Below are 18,099 nucleotides of genomic sequence, written 5' to 3' on the forward strand. Positions count from 1 at the left end.
ATCAAATAGATTATTTGTTTATCATATTGATTAATATTATTGATTGATTACTTTGTTATGGCTGATTCGATATAAATTGATTCGATATAAATTTATAAAGATGTATTAAATAATTTTTTCTTCTTGTCGTATAGTAAGATAATGTAATTTATTAATTTATTTAAAATGTAGTTAATAGCTGTTGGAGATCAGGTGCATTAAAAATTTGGTTTTAAAAAAATGTCACGTAAATAAAAGGGAATTCCTCTTAAAGCTTTTTATCTAAACCGTTATTATATAATATAATTAATAAAAATAATCACAGAATACACTTTTTCTGCAATTTGGCAACACTCCCAATAGCAGTTAGTAATAGAACACTGACTGACTTTCTCCAAAGTTAAGAGATCGCCAAAACACTAACGCCAATCCTGCCACCTATTTCATTTACTTTCTCGGAATTAGAGTCACAGATGTTACCTTATTTAGTCAAAATATTAAATAATGTTAGCCAAAAAAATATATATACAGTGGTGGAAAAAATAATGGAAACAAGAATCAAGAATCAAGAATACAAGAATCGCTCCTGCATGTAAAACAAAATTACTAATTATGTACGAAGTGTGTGTGGATAAACCGTTAGCACATAAGCCACTCATAAGGGTACTTTATTGTGCTCTTCTTTTTGAGTTGATTTCGCTCTTGTTATTTGCGGTACATAGCGATATTTGAAGTGGTCACGTGTTTGAGCTGGAAAAAATAATAGAAACAAGCTACGTTTTTGCGATTTGTTTGAGTTTTTCCCCTGTTAATTTTGTAAGTAAATCAATATATTAAATACTTTCAGGTATGTTTGCCTCATAATAAGTGATTTTGTAAAAAAAAAATGGTTAATTTCGGCTTTTATATTCAGAATGGGGCGCGGAGTGCACTGTTCACCTGTAGAACGAGATATTATAAAAAAACTAAAAAACGAAGGAAAAAAAATAAGGGAAATTGCTGAACTAATGCACTGCTCTGCAAAAAAAAAGTGTTTTCCGCGATTCATTATAAAGATACGAAGGAGAAACGGGAAAGAAAATGAAGGCACACTCGGCTAGGAAAGTTCCACTGCTTAGTAAAAAAAATATCGCTAAAAGACTGTCTTTTCCAAAGCGACACCTAGACCGTAAAAACTGGAATAATGTTCTATGGTCTGATGAAACTAAAATTAATTTGTTCGTATCTGATGGCAAAATACGTCCAGACGTCCAAAAAATACCACATTTGATCCAAAGCACACAAAAAAAAACAGTAAAACATGGTGGAGCTAACAGCATGATATGGGGATGCTATTCCACGTCTGGAGTTGGTCCGATATTCCGGATAAAAGATAGGATGTGTGCTCCCGACTACTTTAACATATTGGAGAATGTTATGAAACCATAAGCTGAGGAGGAAATGCCCTTAAAATGGGAGTTCATGCAGGATAATGATCCGAAACATTCGTCAACCCTTGCCTAGAAATGGTTTCAGGACCAAAAAATTAATGTTATGGAGTGGCCTGCTCAATCCCCGGACTTAAACCCCATAGAAAATTTATGGGGAATATTAAAAAGAGGAATTTGAGGTTTGAAATCAAAAAATAAGGAAGAGCTGTGGCAAATAGTAAAGTCAGAGTGGTATGCCATTAACCCCGAAATTTGCACCAATTTAGTGAATTCAATGCCCCGTCGATGCTCAGCAGTTATAAAAATAAAGGAAATACCACTAAATATTAATATTACACCTATTTTTATAAGATAATTGATAAAAATTACGTTTTTCTTAGTTTTAAGAGTTTTGTTTCTATTATTTTTTCCAAGCGCCAAAATTGAAGTTAATTATTTTCAGTTAATATAAAGATGAAAAAAATATTTTTGTTCCTTAATGTAAAATATACTTATATATGAATTTAAAAAAATAAAGATTACAAAATGTTACTTTCGTTCTGAGCACAAAATTTAAAATCAATGATTCAACCAACGTGTTTCTATTATTTTTTCCACCACTGTATAACCACCTAGGTTTTTTAGGTATTATAAAATGTTCAAGGCTGAACTAAATGAAGATCATACATAAGACTCCAAACAAAAGCAAATACAAATGTCCTATTCAATGTTATTTATGTTATGTTTCAATGTTATTTAAAATGTGGTTTTCAAATAAATAGATAATTATAATATTATAGATAAATTAGACAAGTAGTTATGTATGTAAATATGTATCTATCATCTGCCTTCACAAATAAGCTCATTAGAAGCCTTACGCGGCGTGGTCTTTCTTTTAAGTTTCAGTCGCCGGAGCTCATCGTCTTGCGATGGTAGTCAGATTCTAGAGTCGGCGAGACACTCTTGTCTTCGCGTCACAATATAAGTGGTTTTTTATTTCCTTAATTTAAAATCAATTTATCAATTTACAATTTTTTTTATAAATAAAAAAAATAATTATCTACTTTTCTGCAACTTATGAAAGTTGGTAAACAAACCCGTAGGAGACAACCCTCTGAAAAAAAGAAAGAGATTTTTTTTTAACCCAGCTGTTTTACTGGCGATGTCTATGGAACAAAAATAAATCTCGTAAAAAAATTCAAGAGAACTCACAGAATTTCAAAATTTTGTTAACTTTTAAAATTAAACGCTGAAAAAATCGTGTTTTTTGCTTTGATTTTGCATCATTTTCTGATAACTAATTGATTTTAGAAATAGATTCTTAGTGGCGGTCATCCGCACAAATAGCTAATTTATTTTATTTCGCTTCAGTTTATTAGAATCTAATTATCGCAACCTGAGTAAGCGATATCAAATTTTTTACTTTTATTTATTTTCGAGAAAACACACAGGCAAAAATTTGTATGACGTTGTCGACGCAGAATGGGGCGCAAACTTAATCAAAAGGTTTTAGTAGCTTTTCAATTGTATTTCTTGGCCTAGACATCACACCACTTTCACCTAAACATAACCGTCATATAACCGTCCAAGATAGAGACATGGCCATACCGAAATATATTTTTGATTCCATACGAACCTTATCATTTTCGCAATCGAAGATCATAGATCATATTTATATCCAATATCGCATTCAAATTTTATTAAAGTCTTCTAATGCGTTGGTATCTTTTCGTTAAAATAATTCTAATTGCAGGACTAACAAAAAATTTGGTGCACAAAGCACATTTTACGGCTGCGCTAAATATACACCTATGGTAATTTATTAAAGTTAAATAATGCATCCAAAACCAATTTTTTTTTAATTTATGTGATTGTATATAAATATATCTACATTTTTTCTTATATTAGTATAAAAACATATTGTGTGGCATTAAATATAAAGAAATAGAAATATGATTAATTATTTTATTCATCAAGTAATTAAGAACTAATACAATTACTTTTTATCTTATAATATGCATTTTATTTGCATGTTAATATTGTTTTTGTCTTGTAATATACATGTAATTTTAGTGGTGTTAAGTTTCGACTTTTTCTTTCTTGAATACTAAAAAGAAACATTTAATTATTTTAAAATATTATTCAATACACAAAATTATAATGGTTTGTTTAGGCATATTCCGCATCACTGTTTTCATCATCCGTAGAATCAATTTTTTTTCTTTTTTTTTTAGATCGCACATGATTTGTTTTGCGTCCACTAGTTTTTGAAGGCAAAATGGATGACTTCGCAATATTAGACATTGACACATCGACCACATCCTGAAAATCCCGTGATATTGTAGGCATTATATTTTATAATAAATTAAACACAATTTTCAAATTTGGAACTTACCGTGACGTTTAATGAGCATCCATCACCAGCGGTGTGGGAATTTTTTGTTGAATTGGTGAGCCCCGCCCCATCAGAAGGAGCAGAGATATTTAAAATTGTTTTGTCGCGGGATTCATCAGCATCAGAGTCTCCGTCATCCGGATCCAGTTTTAACATCAGTTGCTTAAACTAAAAACAAATTAGAAAATATTGGAAAAATATGTGTATTGATACCTACATCAAGGTACTTGACAACAAGGTCCAATTTCTCTTCTTTAGTAAATGTAAAATTAATGTCCGTAATCAATTTTTCTTGCGACATTTGTTTCTTTATAACATCAATAGTCGTTTTCGGATTAAAATCAGTAACACTTTTACGTGTTACAGCTTTTTCATATAATTTTTGTTCGGAAGGGGAATATCTTGAAATTTTACTGTCAGTAATAGCATACATTTCCTTTAGATGATCTTTTAGTATTAAAAGAAGCATACATGCTTGAGCAGATGTTATACATTTTATTATTTCCGTCATATCTTCTGGCAATCTATTAAACAACACCTGTGGGTCTTCTACATCGTCATCATCTTCTAATACATCTCCTTCCTTGTCACTCGGTTTTATATGTTCCTTGAACGTAGCAAGTAAATGTGTTCCAGCCATTGAAATTAAGAGATCTATTTGATGGATTAGATATAGAGGTTCATCTTGAACTACATATGGAAAATAGGCCAGGTTATCAGCAATATATAACATTTGTTGTAATGATGTTTTCTGATCGTCAAATTGTTTAGTAACTGTTTGCACTAAAGCACGCCTTTGCGGTTTAGTAGTGCGCAGAAGTGTATAAAGAAAGTCGTTTAGAGCGGTAGTTGTATTATCTGGTCCGCGGTTCCTTAAATTGTAAATTAATTAATATAAGTATACAGAATCAGAAATAAAACTCACGCATATCCTCTAATTATTTCCATTTTTCCTCTGTCGTTTATTTGTAAAACTTTTTGTAGCTTAAAGCAAAGTTGTAGCCCGAATTGAACTTTCATATTAACAAATCCAGAGTATGTTTTATCAATATCTTTTAACAGGGCATCAGCTCGATGGGCGGACTAAAAATATTTATTTAGGATTTTCAAGTTAAGCAGACTTTATTTCGTACTTACCTCTATCCTATGATCAGTGCTAAGGCAAATTAAATATGGAACCATTCTAACAGGATGAACCAAACCTTGACGAAGGACAATCTGTATTACTTTAACTGCCCACAAACGAACTGTGTCATCCCGATTAAGAAAGCATTCAAGAATTTCTTCTAAATATAGTTGAATTATTCGACTTGCCATACCAGACGAAACGTCGTTCATTTCCTTAAGATCTTCGTGTTTTGATTGTTTTTCCCCTGTAATCATTAACAAAACAAAAGTTCGAGCTTAAATATTTTTTCCCAAATATGTTTCACATATTAAGGAAGTAAGACATCCTATTTTTATTTATATACAACATTTTTAATATAATATTGTTCTTAATAGCGGGGAACTCCGATTGGGGATTGTACGATTTTATTTTTTCTAACTATAGCCGTTACTCATAACTAAAAGAGTATTCTAGATTCATTGAATGTATGGACGTATATTCTTAATCAGGATCAAAAGGCGATTCATTCTAGTCATGTCCGTATCCGGATATAGGCTTTTATCTCGATAACTAAAAAAGCTTGAAAGCATGATGTCAATTGTTTCCCGCCGACAACTTTTTTACGCCCACTCCTTTAGAAGTTTTGTTATTTGTTTGACGCCACGCCAAAAATTTTTAATTTTAATTTTTAATTTATCATTTTTAAAAAATTTTAATTGATTTATTTTTTTACTGTTTAATATTTCGATCGCTATGCAAATAAAAATTTTGCAATTCTTTGCAGTTTTTTTTTATATTAGTCATTTGATATTTGCGACCTTATAAAGTATGGTCCGTCCATCCGTCTCTACGCCAAATAGTCCCTTTGTTCTAAAGGTGTGAATATGAATGATTTCCAACAGTCTTTTTTCTACTGAAGGCATCGTATAATTCGCGGGGGTTTTTTGCTACAATAATTTATAATTTTATTTATGAAAGAAGTAAATTAAATGCCCTTTCATTTTGGATTTTACAGTAAACAAAACTTTAAGTCGATTGTGCTAAGAATGTCATTTCTGAAGTCGATGAACATTGTAGCGGCAAAACCATCAAATCCATTTGTTCCTAAATATTTATAAATTTACCAGTCATAATTGAAAATAACATTTTCGTTATTTTTAAGAAAATTTTTGTTTTAAACCTTGCTAAAAAAAATAAGCAAAATAAATTGAATCCGTACAAAGGGCTTCGTGATTATAAGGGGTATTCTATAATATATTCAATTTCGTTTTTCCATTACAATATAAGCCAGAAAGTCGTAATTATAGTACTGCTTCTACAAATTATCAGCGATATTTTTTTGTGCTTATTTAACGACTAAAAATACTTACAAGCTACCAAATAACGCTTGTGTTTCGAACTGTGTGTATTTTCTAAACCTTTGGCTCAAGATATGGTTAAAAAAAAAACGCAAAAAAACACTTCCACTCCATTAGAGAATAGCCATAATTGTTGGCCGCCAGATGCCATACTAGCCGAGTCACTTTTAATTCTTTTCATGCCACAATTCAAATTTAAATAATTGTATTTGTATTTTTTTAATTAGTTTTCATTCAAGGGTGCTCCGTAAAAAGCATGGGGGTTCAACTAAGCAAAAATACAATTCAGCCAAAGCCATTGCTGGTGTTCTACATCGAAAAAATGTTGAGTTTTAAGCTGTTTTACGAATCATTTCTATATCGACTGAATGGTTATTGGATTAACACGCAAGTATTTGATTGACAATACTTTATTTAAATTTTATAAAATTGTTGATTGTTTTCGCGAAAATAAATAAAAGTAAACAATGTAATATCCAAGGGTTAGATAAAAACACGATTTTTGCAACGTTTAACTTTAAAAGTTAAACAAATTTTGGAGTTCTGAGAGATCTGTTGAATTTTTTTACGAGATTTATTTGGGTACCATAGAAATCGCCAGTAAGACAACTGCGTTTAAAAAAAAAAAATCGCTAAAAATTTTCACGGTTATAAGGAAATCCGATTGTGTCTTTTTTCTGAAGGTTGTTTCTACGGGTTGTTTGTTTACCAACATCTATAAGTTGCAGAAAAATACATAATTTTTTTTTTTATTTATAAAAAAAATTGTAAATTGATAAATTGATTTTAAATTAATGAAATAAAAAACCACTAATATTGTGGCGCGAAGGCAAATAAGAGTGCCTCGCCAACTCTAGAATCTGACTACCAACCGCAAGACGATGAGCTCCGGCGACAGAATTTTAAAAGAAAGACCACGCCGCGTAAGTCTTTTTATGAGCGTATGTAATCTGAGCGTATGTATACATAACTACTTTATCTAATTTATCTATAATATTATGATAATCTATTTATTTCAAAACCACATTTTAAATAACACTTAAGAGTTGAAAAGGACATTTGCGTTTGTTTTTGATTGGATTCTTATGTATGAAGATATTTTTAGAAATATTATTATAATCTATATATCGTCCTGAACTGCATTTTCGTGTTTCAGCCAGTATCCCTATAAAAAGTATAAGTTTTTCTAAATTTGTTTTTTAAATTTCGTTTAATGTTTGAAATTTTCGTTTTAGTGATGGCTGCTTTTAAAGTGGCTGTAAAGTGCTACGGCATTTAAGTTGCCAAAGTAGGGAAATAAAGTAACTATTAGTTATTTCATTGAAAAAAATGGAAATTATTATTTGCATGTAAAGTTAAATCAAAGCATTTAAAAGCATTTATGTTGGTTGAATTTTTCGAAAGAGAAACAGGGCCGATAGACTTAGCATAGTTTCAATGCAGCTAGTCGAAATCTTGCACTAATTAAAAAATCTTAAATTTCAATAATTTGCAATCATTTTTAATCAGGATCACTTGGCGGCTTTCCGCGTTTTTATGTCTGTATAAACGATTTAGTTTGGGTACATTATGAGTTGATATGCCAATTCTTAGACTCTTATTACGCAGCAATGCAGCAAACCTATTTTATTTTAATCTTAGTAACTGCTACATAACAGTCAACTAGACTAGACCGTTTCTTCTTGACAATCTTTGTGTTTGTGTATCTCATTCCCACCAAATTGTTTTTTTTAGGAAAATCTTAGAGATAGTCTACCATACAACTCTCTTCTACAACTGGCTAAGGACACGAGAACTAATAACATTCTATTAGTGAATATCACAATAACATTTTATTATAAATAAATTCGTAAATAATTTATTCATAAATTCGCTATTAGAATCTACTCTTAGCGCATAAATTGAAACGGATGCCGGCTACTCAGCTATAAGGAGTATTAGGAAAATATTTCAAAAATGTTGTTGGCAATGCGTTAGAAACCGAAAAGATAGATAATAAACTAAAAAACAAGCAAGGGATGAGTCGATGTCTAAGGATTCTGAAAATATATATTTTTCTTAGAGAAATGCTCGGAAACACTTTTCTTTTTGTTACATTTTAATGATTCTAGTATTTCCTTGTACTCTACAAGTAAAGGGTATAATTTTTCAGTTTATTTAGGATAACTATATGAGACGTAAAATCAAAAAGTCCTAGTCATGTGTCAGCCAATAAATTAAATTAATAAACTGGATATACTAACACTCTTTTTCCTTATTGTGCATAAACATTTCAGATTCCGTTAGATAAATCCAAATGTTTCGCATGCATATTATTTTAAAGCCGGCATCGTTGGCGATTGAGCTTAGAATTTCGCAATACAAATTTTTAAGTTCGGATCTAGTGAGGTAGCCATCGTTTAGTACACAAAATGATCCAAGCGAGATAAGTGCTTGCTTTCGAATTTCTTGATTAGTACAACGGCAGAAGAACATTAGGCAATGGAATACATCTTCACATATCGAAACAGGCAGTCCTTCATTTGTTTCACCTAAAAATATATATGAAATTATCCAAAACCAATCAAAAAAAGTACATACCCAACGCAATAGGAGATTTAAAGTCAAAGTATCTCATTAGTATTCCGATCGTAAATAAACTTCGCCGAAAGCTAGGAGTGTAAATATTATCTACGCTGTTGTTTCCTTGTATTACTTGACTTCGAGACACATCAAGAACTCGATAAAACCTATACAAAATAAATTAATATGTAAAAATGTTTAATATTTTTTATAAACCCAGAAGGCAAACTGGTACTTTTTAATTTTATAATAAGATTAATTTTTTCTTACATTTATTTATCTTATCAACACATTGTTGAGCTAATAAGCTTTTATATAAGCTAATTTTTACAAAAAGGAAAATTCTTTTTAGCGATTTCAAACGAATAGATTTAATTGTGTTGTTAGAGCGACAGTCTGCATCGATGCGCATATGCATAAGTTACAAAATCGATTAATGAGAGTGACTTAAATGCAGAGCGAACAGCAGATCGCTAAGCCAAATGTCCAAGCGCGAGAGTTCAAGATAGAGAAAGTAGAAGAGATACGTGCTTAGATAAGGAAAGATAATCGCACAGCTGAGGTGCCGTAGAGGTTGACAAAACAAAACAAAAACATAAATTTCGTCAATGCTGACCGCACCGTGTGTTTTTCCATAGAATCCTTAAGGGGCAGCACACGCAGCACATTCACTGCACAAAGGGTGTAAGCGAGACACGTGAGCTAGATGGCTGTGCTAATCCTTTAGTGTACGAAGATTTTCCAGGAAAGACTCTTTAATGAAATTTCAGTTCAGGTTTCCCCGTCAATGCCGTAGGTGGCCAAACAGTTATGAGGTCTGTGCCATCCAAGCGACTGCAATCTCCAGAAACAACCCAGTCTAACCGATTTCCGCATTAGCGGAAATCCTAGCAGAAGCTTGACTTCCCCACGCACAGTAGTTACTGTGCGCCATTACTGGCGCCAATTAGTAAATGCTTTGAGAACGATGAAAATCCGCGAGCTTATGTTTTTGGGGCTATAAATGTCAATGTTTAAGCAGTTAAGTTTAAGCAAAGATAAGTTGAAATCCAGAGTCGAGAAGAGCACGACAAGGAACAAGTGATCCTGAACGGGTTTTCTCTAGTACGGTGGCAGTGGCACAACATCCTTACTAAGATCCTGTACAAGAAGCGCATAGCGCATAGCTTGCCCTGACGAAATCCAGTCTCCACAGTCCTACATCCCTGCTCCAAAAACGGTGCCATAGATTTCCACGTTGGAATTGAATTCCCAATCCATTTAAAGTGGGAGTATGAGCGTTGAACTTATTCGGTAATTCACGAAGCATCGAAACGGAACCACTCTGCACTGCCCTTAGCCTCAGAATCATAGTAACATGAGCCTGAAAAACGAATCGCCGATTGGCAAATCTGTTTTGTAAAAATTCCGACGCTGTAGCATAGATGCCATCCGATGTTTTCAGTGAGCGAATGTTTTCCTCAGTGTCCCTCAGACATGATGGTAGATGCTGCAGCTTTTCTATGTTTGTGAGGTCAGGATGGCTATCTATGATCGTAGTAAACATAGAATAAAAATCTTGCCAATTAGCATAGCCTCCAACGAATTTTGGGGCAGCGTCGGTGCCCTATTCCTGATTGGGCGCTGCTGATGACCACAATCATATGAATAGATGTTATCAGCAATGGTTGAGTGCGGTTGCATTTGCGAATTACCTGGAAATCTCCGCCAGAACTAAGGATTCAAGAGTCACGATAATGCCAACAAACTTCTCACTCAGATTACTTTCAATTTCGTCAAAATCCAGTTCTTCAATCCCTTTGAGATTTCTACTAAATATTTGTTTCAGGTGTTGCAAACATAAAGTACGTGCCATCGATGAGCCTCTATTTTTAGTTAATACTAGTTAATACGCGAAAATTAAATTTTTAGGTAGCAACCTCTCAATTAGCAATGCGGCCCTTCTAGAAGTGTGGTGCACGCAAAGGCTAGCTTGTGAGAAACTGGAAAATGGAAATGTGGAAATGGAAAATGCAGCAAAATACCCGGCTTGGTCGGAAGGCTATCCTAGCTTGAGCTTACTTGGAAATTCAAGCAAAGTTGAGCCTAAAAGACATCAAGCTAGTCGTCCAAAAATAACATTCGTATTGAAAGGAGCAAGAGGACAGAGAAAGCAACCTCTCAAGGCTCCAGAAACAACATAGCCCTGGATTATTGTCGCAAGCGTCGAGTATAGTTGCACGTAAAAATTCAACGATCTGGCTGCAGTACTAAAAATACTAGCCTTTAACCCAGCTAAAGCGAAGATCATTAGGAAGTGGATAAGCAAGCCCGGACAACATCCTGTGCGCTCTACCGCTGAAGAGGCTTTGGCCTTAATTCTGGATTATGGGCTTACAAAGGACACGTACTGTGCAATTCAGGAGGACGCAATGAAAAGAAGGGTCCAATTTATCCGAATTATAAGGCAGTGGCTGAAAAAAAAATGCTGCCGTCCAGTCAATATTCATTTTACAGATACCGTAGCGAAAGTAAGCCTACAAGATCTTTTAGATCATACAGTAGCATGAATAGCAAATTATCAAGAGGAGGCTATTATAATGGCAATGAAAAATCAGCAATCGAATTTCTTATCCGCTAAGTTGATTTTAAGTTATGGTTTTGATGGCTGCACGAGACAATCTCAATACATCCAGGCGTACACTGACTGCCATTCAGATGAAGACGATTCATCCCTTTTTGCAACGACAGTAACGCCTTTGCGCCTTTTAGATTCGTCAGGCAACGTTTTGTGACAATCACACTTCCGACACGCCTACTTTGTTAAAATAATTGTAAAGGTGTGAGTCTTCATATCATAAAAAGTTCACGAGATATTAATTTATGCCAAAAACAGTCTTCGACTATCTCTTGTTGCGACCGGACGTCTCTTATCTCCCAACAGCAGTTAGCGATCGGTCTCTGTTCTTATCTGACCCACGTGGTCCCTAATTTTCATACCTCTACTTCTAAAGTTTTTGCATTGATTTTTCAAAACACTGCGTAAAAAAATACTCAAAGTTATAAAAATCCAGAAGCCCCAAACCTGGCCCCTGGGGCACCAAACCTGGGCGACAACCGGTTTACACCGCTTGCCATCAGCCCCCCATCGCAAAAAAGAAGACAACCCCAAAATCTGGATATTGCATTTCCTGACCTTCAACCAACCTCAGTCGACAACCCTAAGTATATCATAATTGCCTCCATCAACATGGAAAAGACCCAATTTTCATGCTTTGCCGTCCATCGTGCCTTAAATATTATCTCTGAAAACATCGTGTCAATTTCGAACCTCAGAGACGGAAATTTACTAATGCTATTTAAAACCCAAGCCGATGCCGATAAATTCATTAACACCGCCGACCTTAGTGGTATTGCAAAATAAAATACAACCTTCATGAGGCCCTTAATTTTGTAAAAGGGACTGTTTATGCTCCATATCTTTGCGACATCCCCGAAAACGAAATTGTCAATGAACTTAAGTCACAAAGAGTGACTGACGTGTACAAATTTATGAAATCTTACGATGGTGTGTCCAATCCGAGTGGAGTTACCCTACTGACCTTCGAACTATATAATCTCCCATCGAAAATCAAATCTCTTGGCACTCTGTTAAAGTTCGCGAGTATAAACCAAACCCTATGCGTTGCAAGTCTTGCCAATTGCTCGGCAACACGGCCAAGCATTGCAAAAATTCTCCCCGCTGCTCGGATTGCTCCCTTCCACACACCACACACTCCAACAATTGTTCTGGTGAGCATTCGGCCTCTTCCCGACAATGCCCAAAGTACCAAGAACAAAAGAAATTCTAAGAATTAAAACCGTTAAAAAATACACTATGCGTGAAGCGAAAACAATATTCAAGACAACATCACACACTCCGGTTATCACCGCTTCATACTCACTAGCCAAAACAACACATCAACGCAGCGATAACGCAAACCAAAACAAAAATGACAAAATTATTAACGCGTCTATCGACGTAGCCCCGTATTCCCCTTTCCCCTTCCCCTTCCACCATTCCCCAGTCCGCTATTCCCAGTACCCCCTACCAATCTAAACAATCGAGTCTAAACAAATATCACCTGTCCCCTGTATCATTTGAACTATATCAAAAAATTCATGCAGAACATGATACAAACAGCCCATCAACATCTATTCAAAATAAATCAACATTGCATAAAAATATTTTAAATACCCAAAAACCGAACAATGAACCTTTCAACGAATCCATGAGCGATTCATAATTTCGTAAATTACCAAATTACCAAATTACCTCAAGTCTAACAAAATAATATCCGCCTTATCTTCCCGCTCATTACACTCCATTACACTAGTTCAATGGAATATGAATGGTTACTTTAACAATTACCACGAGCTACAACTCTTGATTAACCATACCAACCCAGATGATATTTGTCTGCAGGAAACTCATCTTTATGCTTTCCTAACGAATATAGCTTCCCCTAAGCAATTTACTGGATATTTCTATAACTTTATTTCAAATACCTATGCCAAGCAAGGTGTCAGCATACTCGTCCGTAAAGACATTCCACACAGACCTATAACTATAAATGGTAGTACATGCTCTTTAGGTATTGAAATCCTAGCTCTACCCAATATCTGTATTTTTAATACATACATACCTCCATTTCAATTCGTTGCAGCCAGCGAAATTCTTAATATAGTGGATCTCACTACCAAACCAATCGTATATGTTGGTGATTTCAATGCCTGGAGTCCAATGTGGGGGTCCCCCTCATATAACTCTAAAGGGCATCAAATTGAAGAAGTCATAAACAATTCAATCTTAACTCTCCTCAATGACGGCTCCGCCACCCACCATTCCACTCACAACTCTTTCACGTCTATTGATCTTACATTTGCCTCCGCATCACTGCTTCCTTTCTGTACGTGGTCCGTAAAAGACTCCCTGTATGGGAGTGATCACTATCCCATAATTACAGATATCTATTTGCGAATAAATAGTAAAACCCTACCCCCACCACCAAAATGTAAGATGGATAAAGCCGATTGGGATCTGTACCGTACCCTTTGTAAAGATAGCTTAAATTTTTCTACAACCAACGACTTAAATCTGTTCGCCGCCAAAATAATAAAAGGTATAAAAGCGACAGCCAATGTAGCAATTCCGCAAACCAAACAATCTCTACGTCCGAGAAGTGTTGCTGGGTGGAGCCAAAGGCTCCAAGATCTTAGGCAACAAAAGCAATCCCTTTGGCATGCATACAAACAAACTCGATGCACCGCTGCTCCGATCTCCTACAGAAAATCCAATGCCCTATTCAAGAACAGATCAAAATTAGCTAAAAGGAAAGCCTTCGAAAAATTCACAAGGAACATAAGCCCCCAAGCATCTATAAAGAAGACTTGGGCCGACCTAAATCGCCTAATAGGTAACTCCTCGAATTCCCTCAGAACTATGAAGTATAAAAATGTAGAGCTACATCACTCTGTAGACATTGGCGATGCTTTTGGGGACTTTTGGTCGGACTATTCTAAGGACGACAATTTTTCCCACCAATACACACCCTTAAGAAAAATTCCTGTCTCAGGAATACAATCCCACTAAGCTGTCCGCTGAAGCTGTAGACCTCGACTGCAACTTCACCATTAGTGAGCTTGAATATGCCCTTCAGTATGCGAAAGGGAAAACACCCGGTTTTGACCGTATTTCCTATCCAATGCTTAAGCAGCTACCTTTCAATGCTCCCTCGGGGCTCCTACCCCCATGTGTGGAAATCCGCCATTATTATACCAATTCTAAAACCTAATATGCCAACACACAAAATTACATCTTCTAGACCTATTTCCCTACTTCCTTGTTTAAACAAAACACTTGAAAAAATGTTAGCCAAAAGGCTTACGTGGTTTATTTCTAAACATAAACTTATCAGCCCCCACCAAACTGCATTTAAACAACAGCATAGCACTCTTGATTCGCTTTTGCAGCCTTCCAGTCCTTTAATAACATTATTCTAAGATATAAACAAATGAAACTCTTAATATACGCAGACGATGCCATTATTTTTAGCAACTGTAAGAACACTACAACACTAAATAATAAGTTTAAAGAAATGCTGAACGAAATTCAAATCTGGGGCAACACTTCCAGTGCAACCCTCGCTATAAACAAATGTAAAATTTTCCATATCTGTAAGAAACAACGCTGTACATACCCACCATTAGCTTTTAATAACATAGATATAGAACGCGTTCCTTCCCTTAAAATCCTCGGCATAATAATCGATAAGAGACTCACATTTAAACAGCATTGGTGCATTCCCAACGACCCCATTTAAATGCTTATTGGCTGAAGCAGGACTACCAAACATTAAAGACAGAGTCGCCCAAACAACCAAACTATCAAACAAACAATCAAACTAATACCAAAACTCATGTGCTCAACGAACTCCATCCTTCAGAAAGACTTTAAAATTGCCTTGAAACATCGTCGAAAAATCAAAATCCAATCCCCGATATGAAGATGCATACAATTTATGAAGAGTTACAAAATTGAAACACCCTATCGTTGGAATAAAGTCATCCCGTCGCCCCCTTGGAAATTACGTTTCACGGCCATCGACACTACACTTCACGATTTTCAATAATCTGGGACTCCTACTACAGTGTTTAAACAGCTATTTGAAGAAACTAGCCATAAATACGCTGATCGGAAATGGCTGTATACAGACGGCTCAAAGTCCGACGCAACAACCACATTTGATCAGATGAATGAAGATTAGATGAATGCGGATCAATTGTTTCATGGGATCAGCTACCCCACCACTTCTCGGTTTTTACCGCTGAAGCCGTAGCGATCATGAAGGCAATTAAATTTGCCCTCGAAGTCAAGGGAAGACATATTATCTGCAGTGACCCTGGAAGGAGTCCAAATCTTCTATAACAACAACAACCTTTTATGCGAAATTCGTTACCTGATCATAAAAAGCAGTTGCAAAATTAAGCTATTATAGGAAGCTCATATAGGAATTAATGGAAATGAGTTAGCCGACAAAGCCGCTAAGCTAGTCAGTCGGGCTTCGTGCCATTCAATTATACCTGGAGTACAACAGGACATCTGGAAAAACATTAAAAAGATATTGCTCGACAACAAGTTAGAGGAATGGTCATCTTTTAACCACTGGTACAAACAATTCAACCCAGACAAAAAAGTTATCAATTTCCCTGCGACGTGCAACAAAAGGGAATGCGCCCTCCTTACTCGATTAAAAACTGGACACATAAACCTCACAAATAAGCACCTCCTCAACGGCGAAAGGCGACCGAGCTGCTTTTACTGCGGGGACGAACTATCACGTCAATCATGTCATATCATTTCAAACACATACTAGATACATGCCGAACACATCATAACCTCAGAACAAACCTCTTCGGTCTTACGCCGCCATCAAATCTATAAGCAAACCTAACATCATACATTCCTAACCTTGTAATATATTTCTTAAACAAATGTAAATCTATTCACCTAATCTAACATAACTACCTATCTATTAAGTAGTCGAGTCGATGGCCACAGTAGCTAGTTACTCCGCACTTTAAATTAGTTATTATATTATAAATTTTTGTTTATGTATAGTAATTAATAAACTTAAAAAAAAAAAAAAAAAAAAAATTATGCCAAAAAAAACAGGTCAAATTCCCAATAGTGCAACCCCGTGGAAGTGATCAAAACCGTGGACCACGAGAACGAGAACGAGAACGGCGTGCAGCACACTCTTAATTATATCGCCATAGTGGTGGTGTTTTTAGGGGGACTGAAACTGGTGAGGACGTACAAAAGATCAGTACAGCGGTGTTAGCAAGATCGTGTCCAGCACCCCGCATCGCGCTTCCACAATAAATCTCTAATATCAAAGCAGCATTAAAAGACGGAGTCCGCTCAATAAACATAAGCAGTGCAGTGACGTAACTATAAACCGGCCAATTGAACTCAAATAAAATACATACAACTATATATGGTTACACAATATTTACCTTATATTATTTATAACGTTCTTATCTATAATATGTTGCACCACGTATGTATGCATGAATAATTTCAACTTAATATCTAGTAATACCTAGGACCCAAGGCCGTCTTAGCGGACAGGATTAGAATGGAGTAAGTTTGACGGAACACAGTTCCCTGATGTTTACATACATCTATTCTCGTGCCAACTTCATTTCTACTTACACACAACATACCTGTGTAAGTCTTTAGCCATTAAAAATATATTATTTTTAAGTTCTGTCAGGAAATTCAGTTTAACTCATTTAAAATTAAATGTTCAATAATACATTTTTGTATGCACGAAGTCAAGAGCCCTCAGATCGACGTTTGTAGTCGTTAATAGTCAGAACTGTTTCCCGGTGGTAAATTCGATACTCTCCGCTATACAAATTATTGTCAACTAATGTAGCATTTGTATATTAAAACTTATTTTGTTTATTGCAAATGGCACTGGCCAGCAATAAAAATATAATAAGAATGCAACTACGATATGAGTAGGTGAATACATTTTCCAAGGCGATGGGGAAGCAAAAAGTAGGTCAAAAATGTTGTCATAACTTGTGACGGAGAAGGGGGTCGTATTACGCGGCCTGCGGCGATCCATTTGGCACACGGGCGTGTGAATAGGAGATATGGTGGTCGAAACATTGGCCGATCGTTTCACAATCAAGCGACAGATAAGCTTGTGGGGCAGTGAGGACTGATGACTGACGAACGGTACGATAATAATTATTTTTCATGCACATCTTATATTTATTCTTGTTATGTTTGAGATCCCACGACCAAAATATGGTGAGGTTATGCTTGCAATCTGGTGCCTGAACATTGGATGCCTTTCCCTGTGCCTGAGTCGTATTCCAGGACAAGGGCACTAATATGGCGGCGTAACAATATCTTAATTATTTATCCAGATAGAGGAACTATCATCGGGTATCCAAAGCCTTAAAACACTTGCAGATTTTAAAAATTTTACAACTGTACTATCTTACTTAAATATGTAAAATATATTTATTATTAAATAGAGATATAAAATAATTAATACAAAATACTGAGTTACTGTAAAATATAGGCAAAAGGGTGTAATCTGTTAATCTTTATTTTACTGTGATAGCGATTTTTTAACCTGATTAGGAGATTGTTATGCGCCTTTAATAAGCACATACATCTTAAGGAAAGTACTGGACATTTGCAAACTGAACGAAAGGACGGTACTCGACAGATACCCCATGCCAAAT

The 18,099-nt window shown here is 35.3% G+C and overlaps 1 protein-coding gene and 1 long non-coding RNA gene across 7 annotated transcripts in view; one reads left to right on the plus strand and one right to left on the minus strand.

The window, feature by feature from the left end:
- The first annotated feature begins 229 nt into the window (after positions 1 to 229).
- Positions 230 to 1,270, plus strand: LOC113564612. Of its 2 annotated transcripts, none has more exons than XR_003408133.1 (2): positions 230 to 795; positions 893 to 1,270. It is a non-coding gene; the product is annotated as an uncharacterized LOC113564612 (long non-coding RNA). The 2 variants fall into 2 exon arrangements; XR_003408132.1 differs by having other exon boundaries at positions 794 to 826.
- Positions 1,271 to 3,339: 2,069 nt separating this feature from the next.
- LOC6549208 (nipped-B protein) overlaps positions 3,340 to 18,099 on the minus strand; it is a 91,428-nt gene continuing 76,668 nt past the window's right edge. For 4 of the 5 annotated variants that reach the window (XM_026982908.1, XM_026982907.1, XM_026982906.1 and 1 more), the window contains exons 17-23: positions 8,830 to 8,978; positions 8,493 to 8,780; positions 4,921 to 5,156; positions 4,709 to 4,866; positions 4,001 to 4,655; positions 3,784 to 3,951; positions 3,340 to 3,710 (exon numbers count right to left, since the gene is read on the minus strand). In XM_026982908.1, coding sequence (XP_026838709.1) covers positions 3,558 to 3,710; positions 3,784 to 3,951; positions 4,001 to 4,655; positions 4,709 to 4,866; positions 4,921 to 5,156; positions 8,493 to 8,780; positions 8,830 to 8,978 — 1,807 coding nt within the window. In that variant the 3' untranslated portion in view covers positions 3,340 to 3,557. The remainder of the gene's footprint in view (positions 3,711 to 3,783; positions 3,952 to 4,000; positions 4,656 to 4,708; positions 4,867 to 4,920; positions 5,157 to 8,492; positions 8,781 to 8,829; positions 8,979 to 18,099) is intronic. The other variant, XM_001973832.3, reaches the window with a different exon arrangement.

The sequence above is a fragment of the Drosophila erecta genome, unplaced genomic scaffold, assembly GCF_003286155.1.
Source record: "Drosophila erecta strain 14021-0224.00,06,07 unplaced genomic scaffold, DereRS2 tig00000246-arrow-arrow-pilon, whole genome shotgun sequence".
Classification (NCBI taxonomy): Eukaryota; Metazoa; Arthropoda; class Insecta; order Diptera; family Drosophilidae; genus Drosophila; species Drosophila erecta.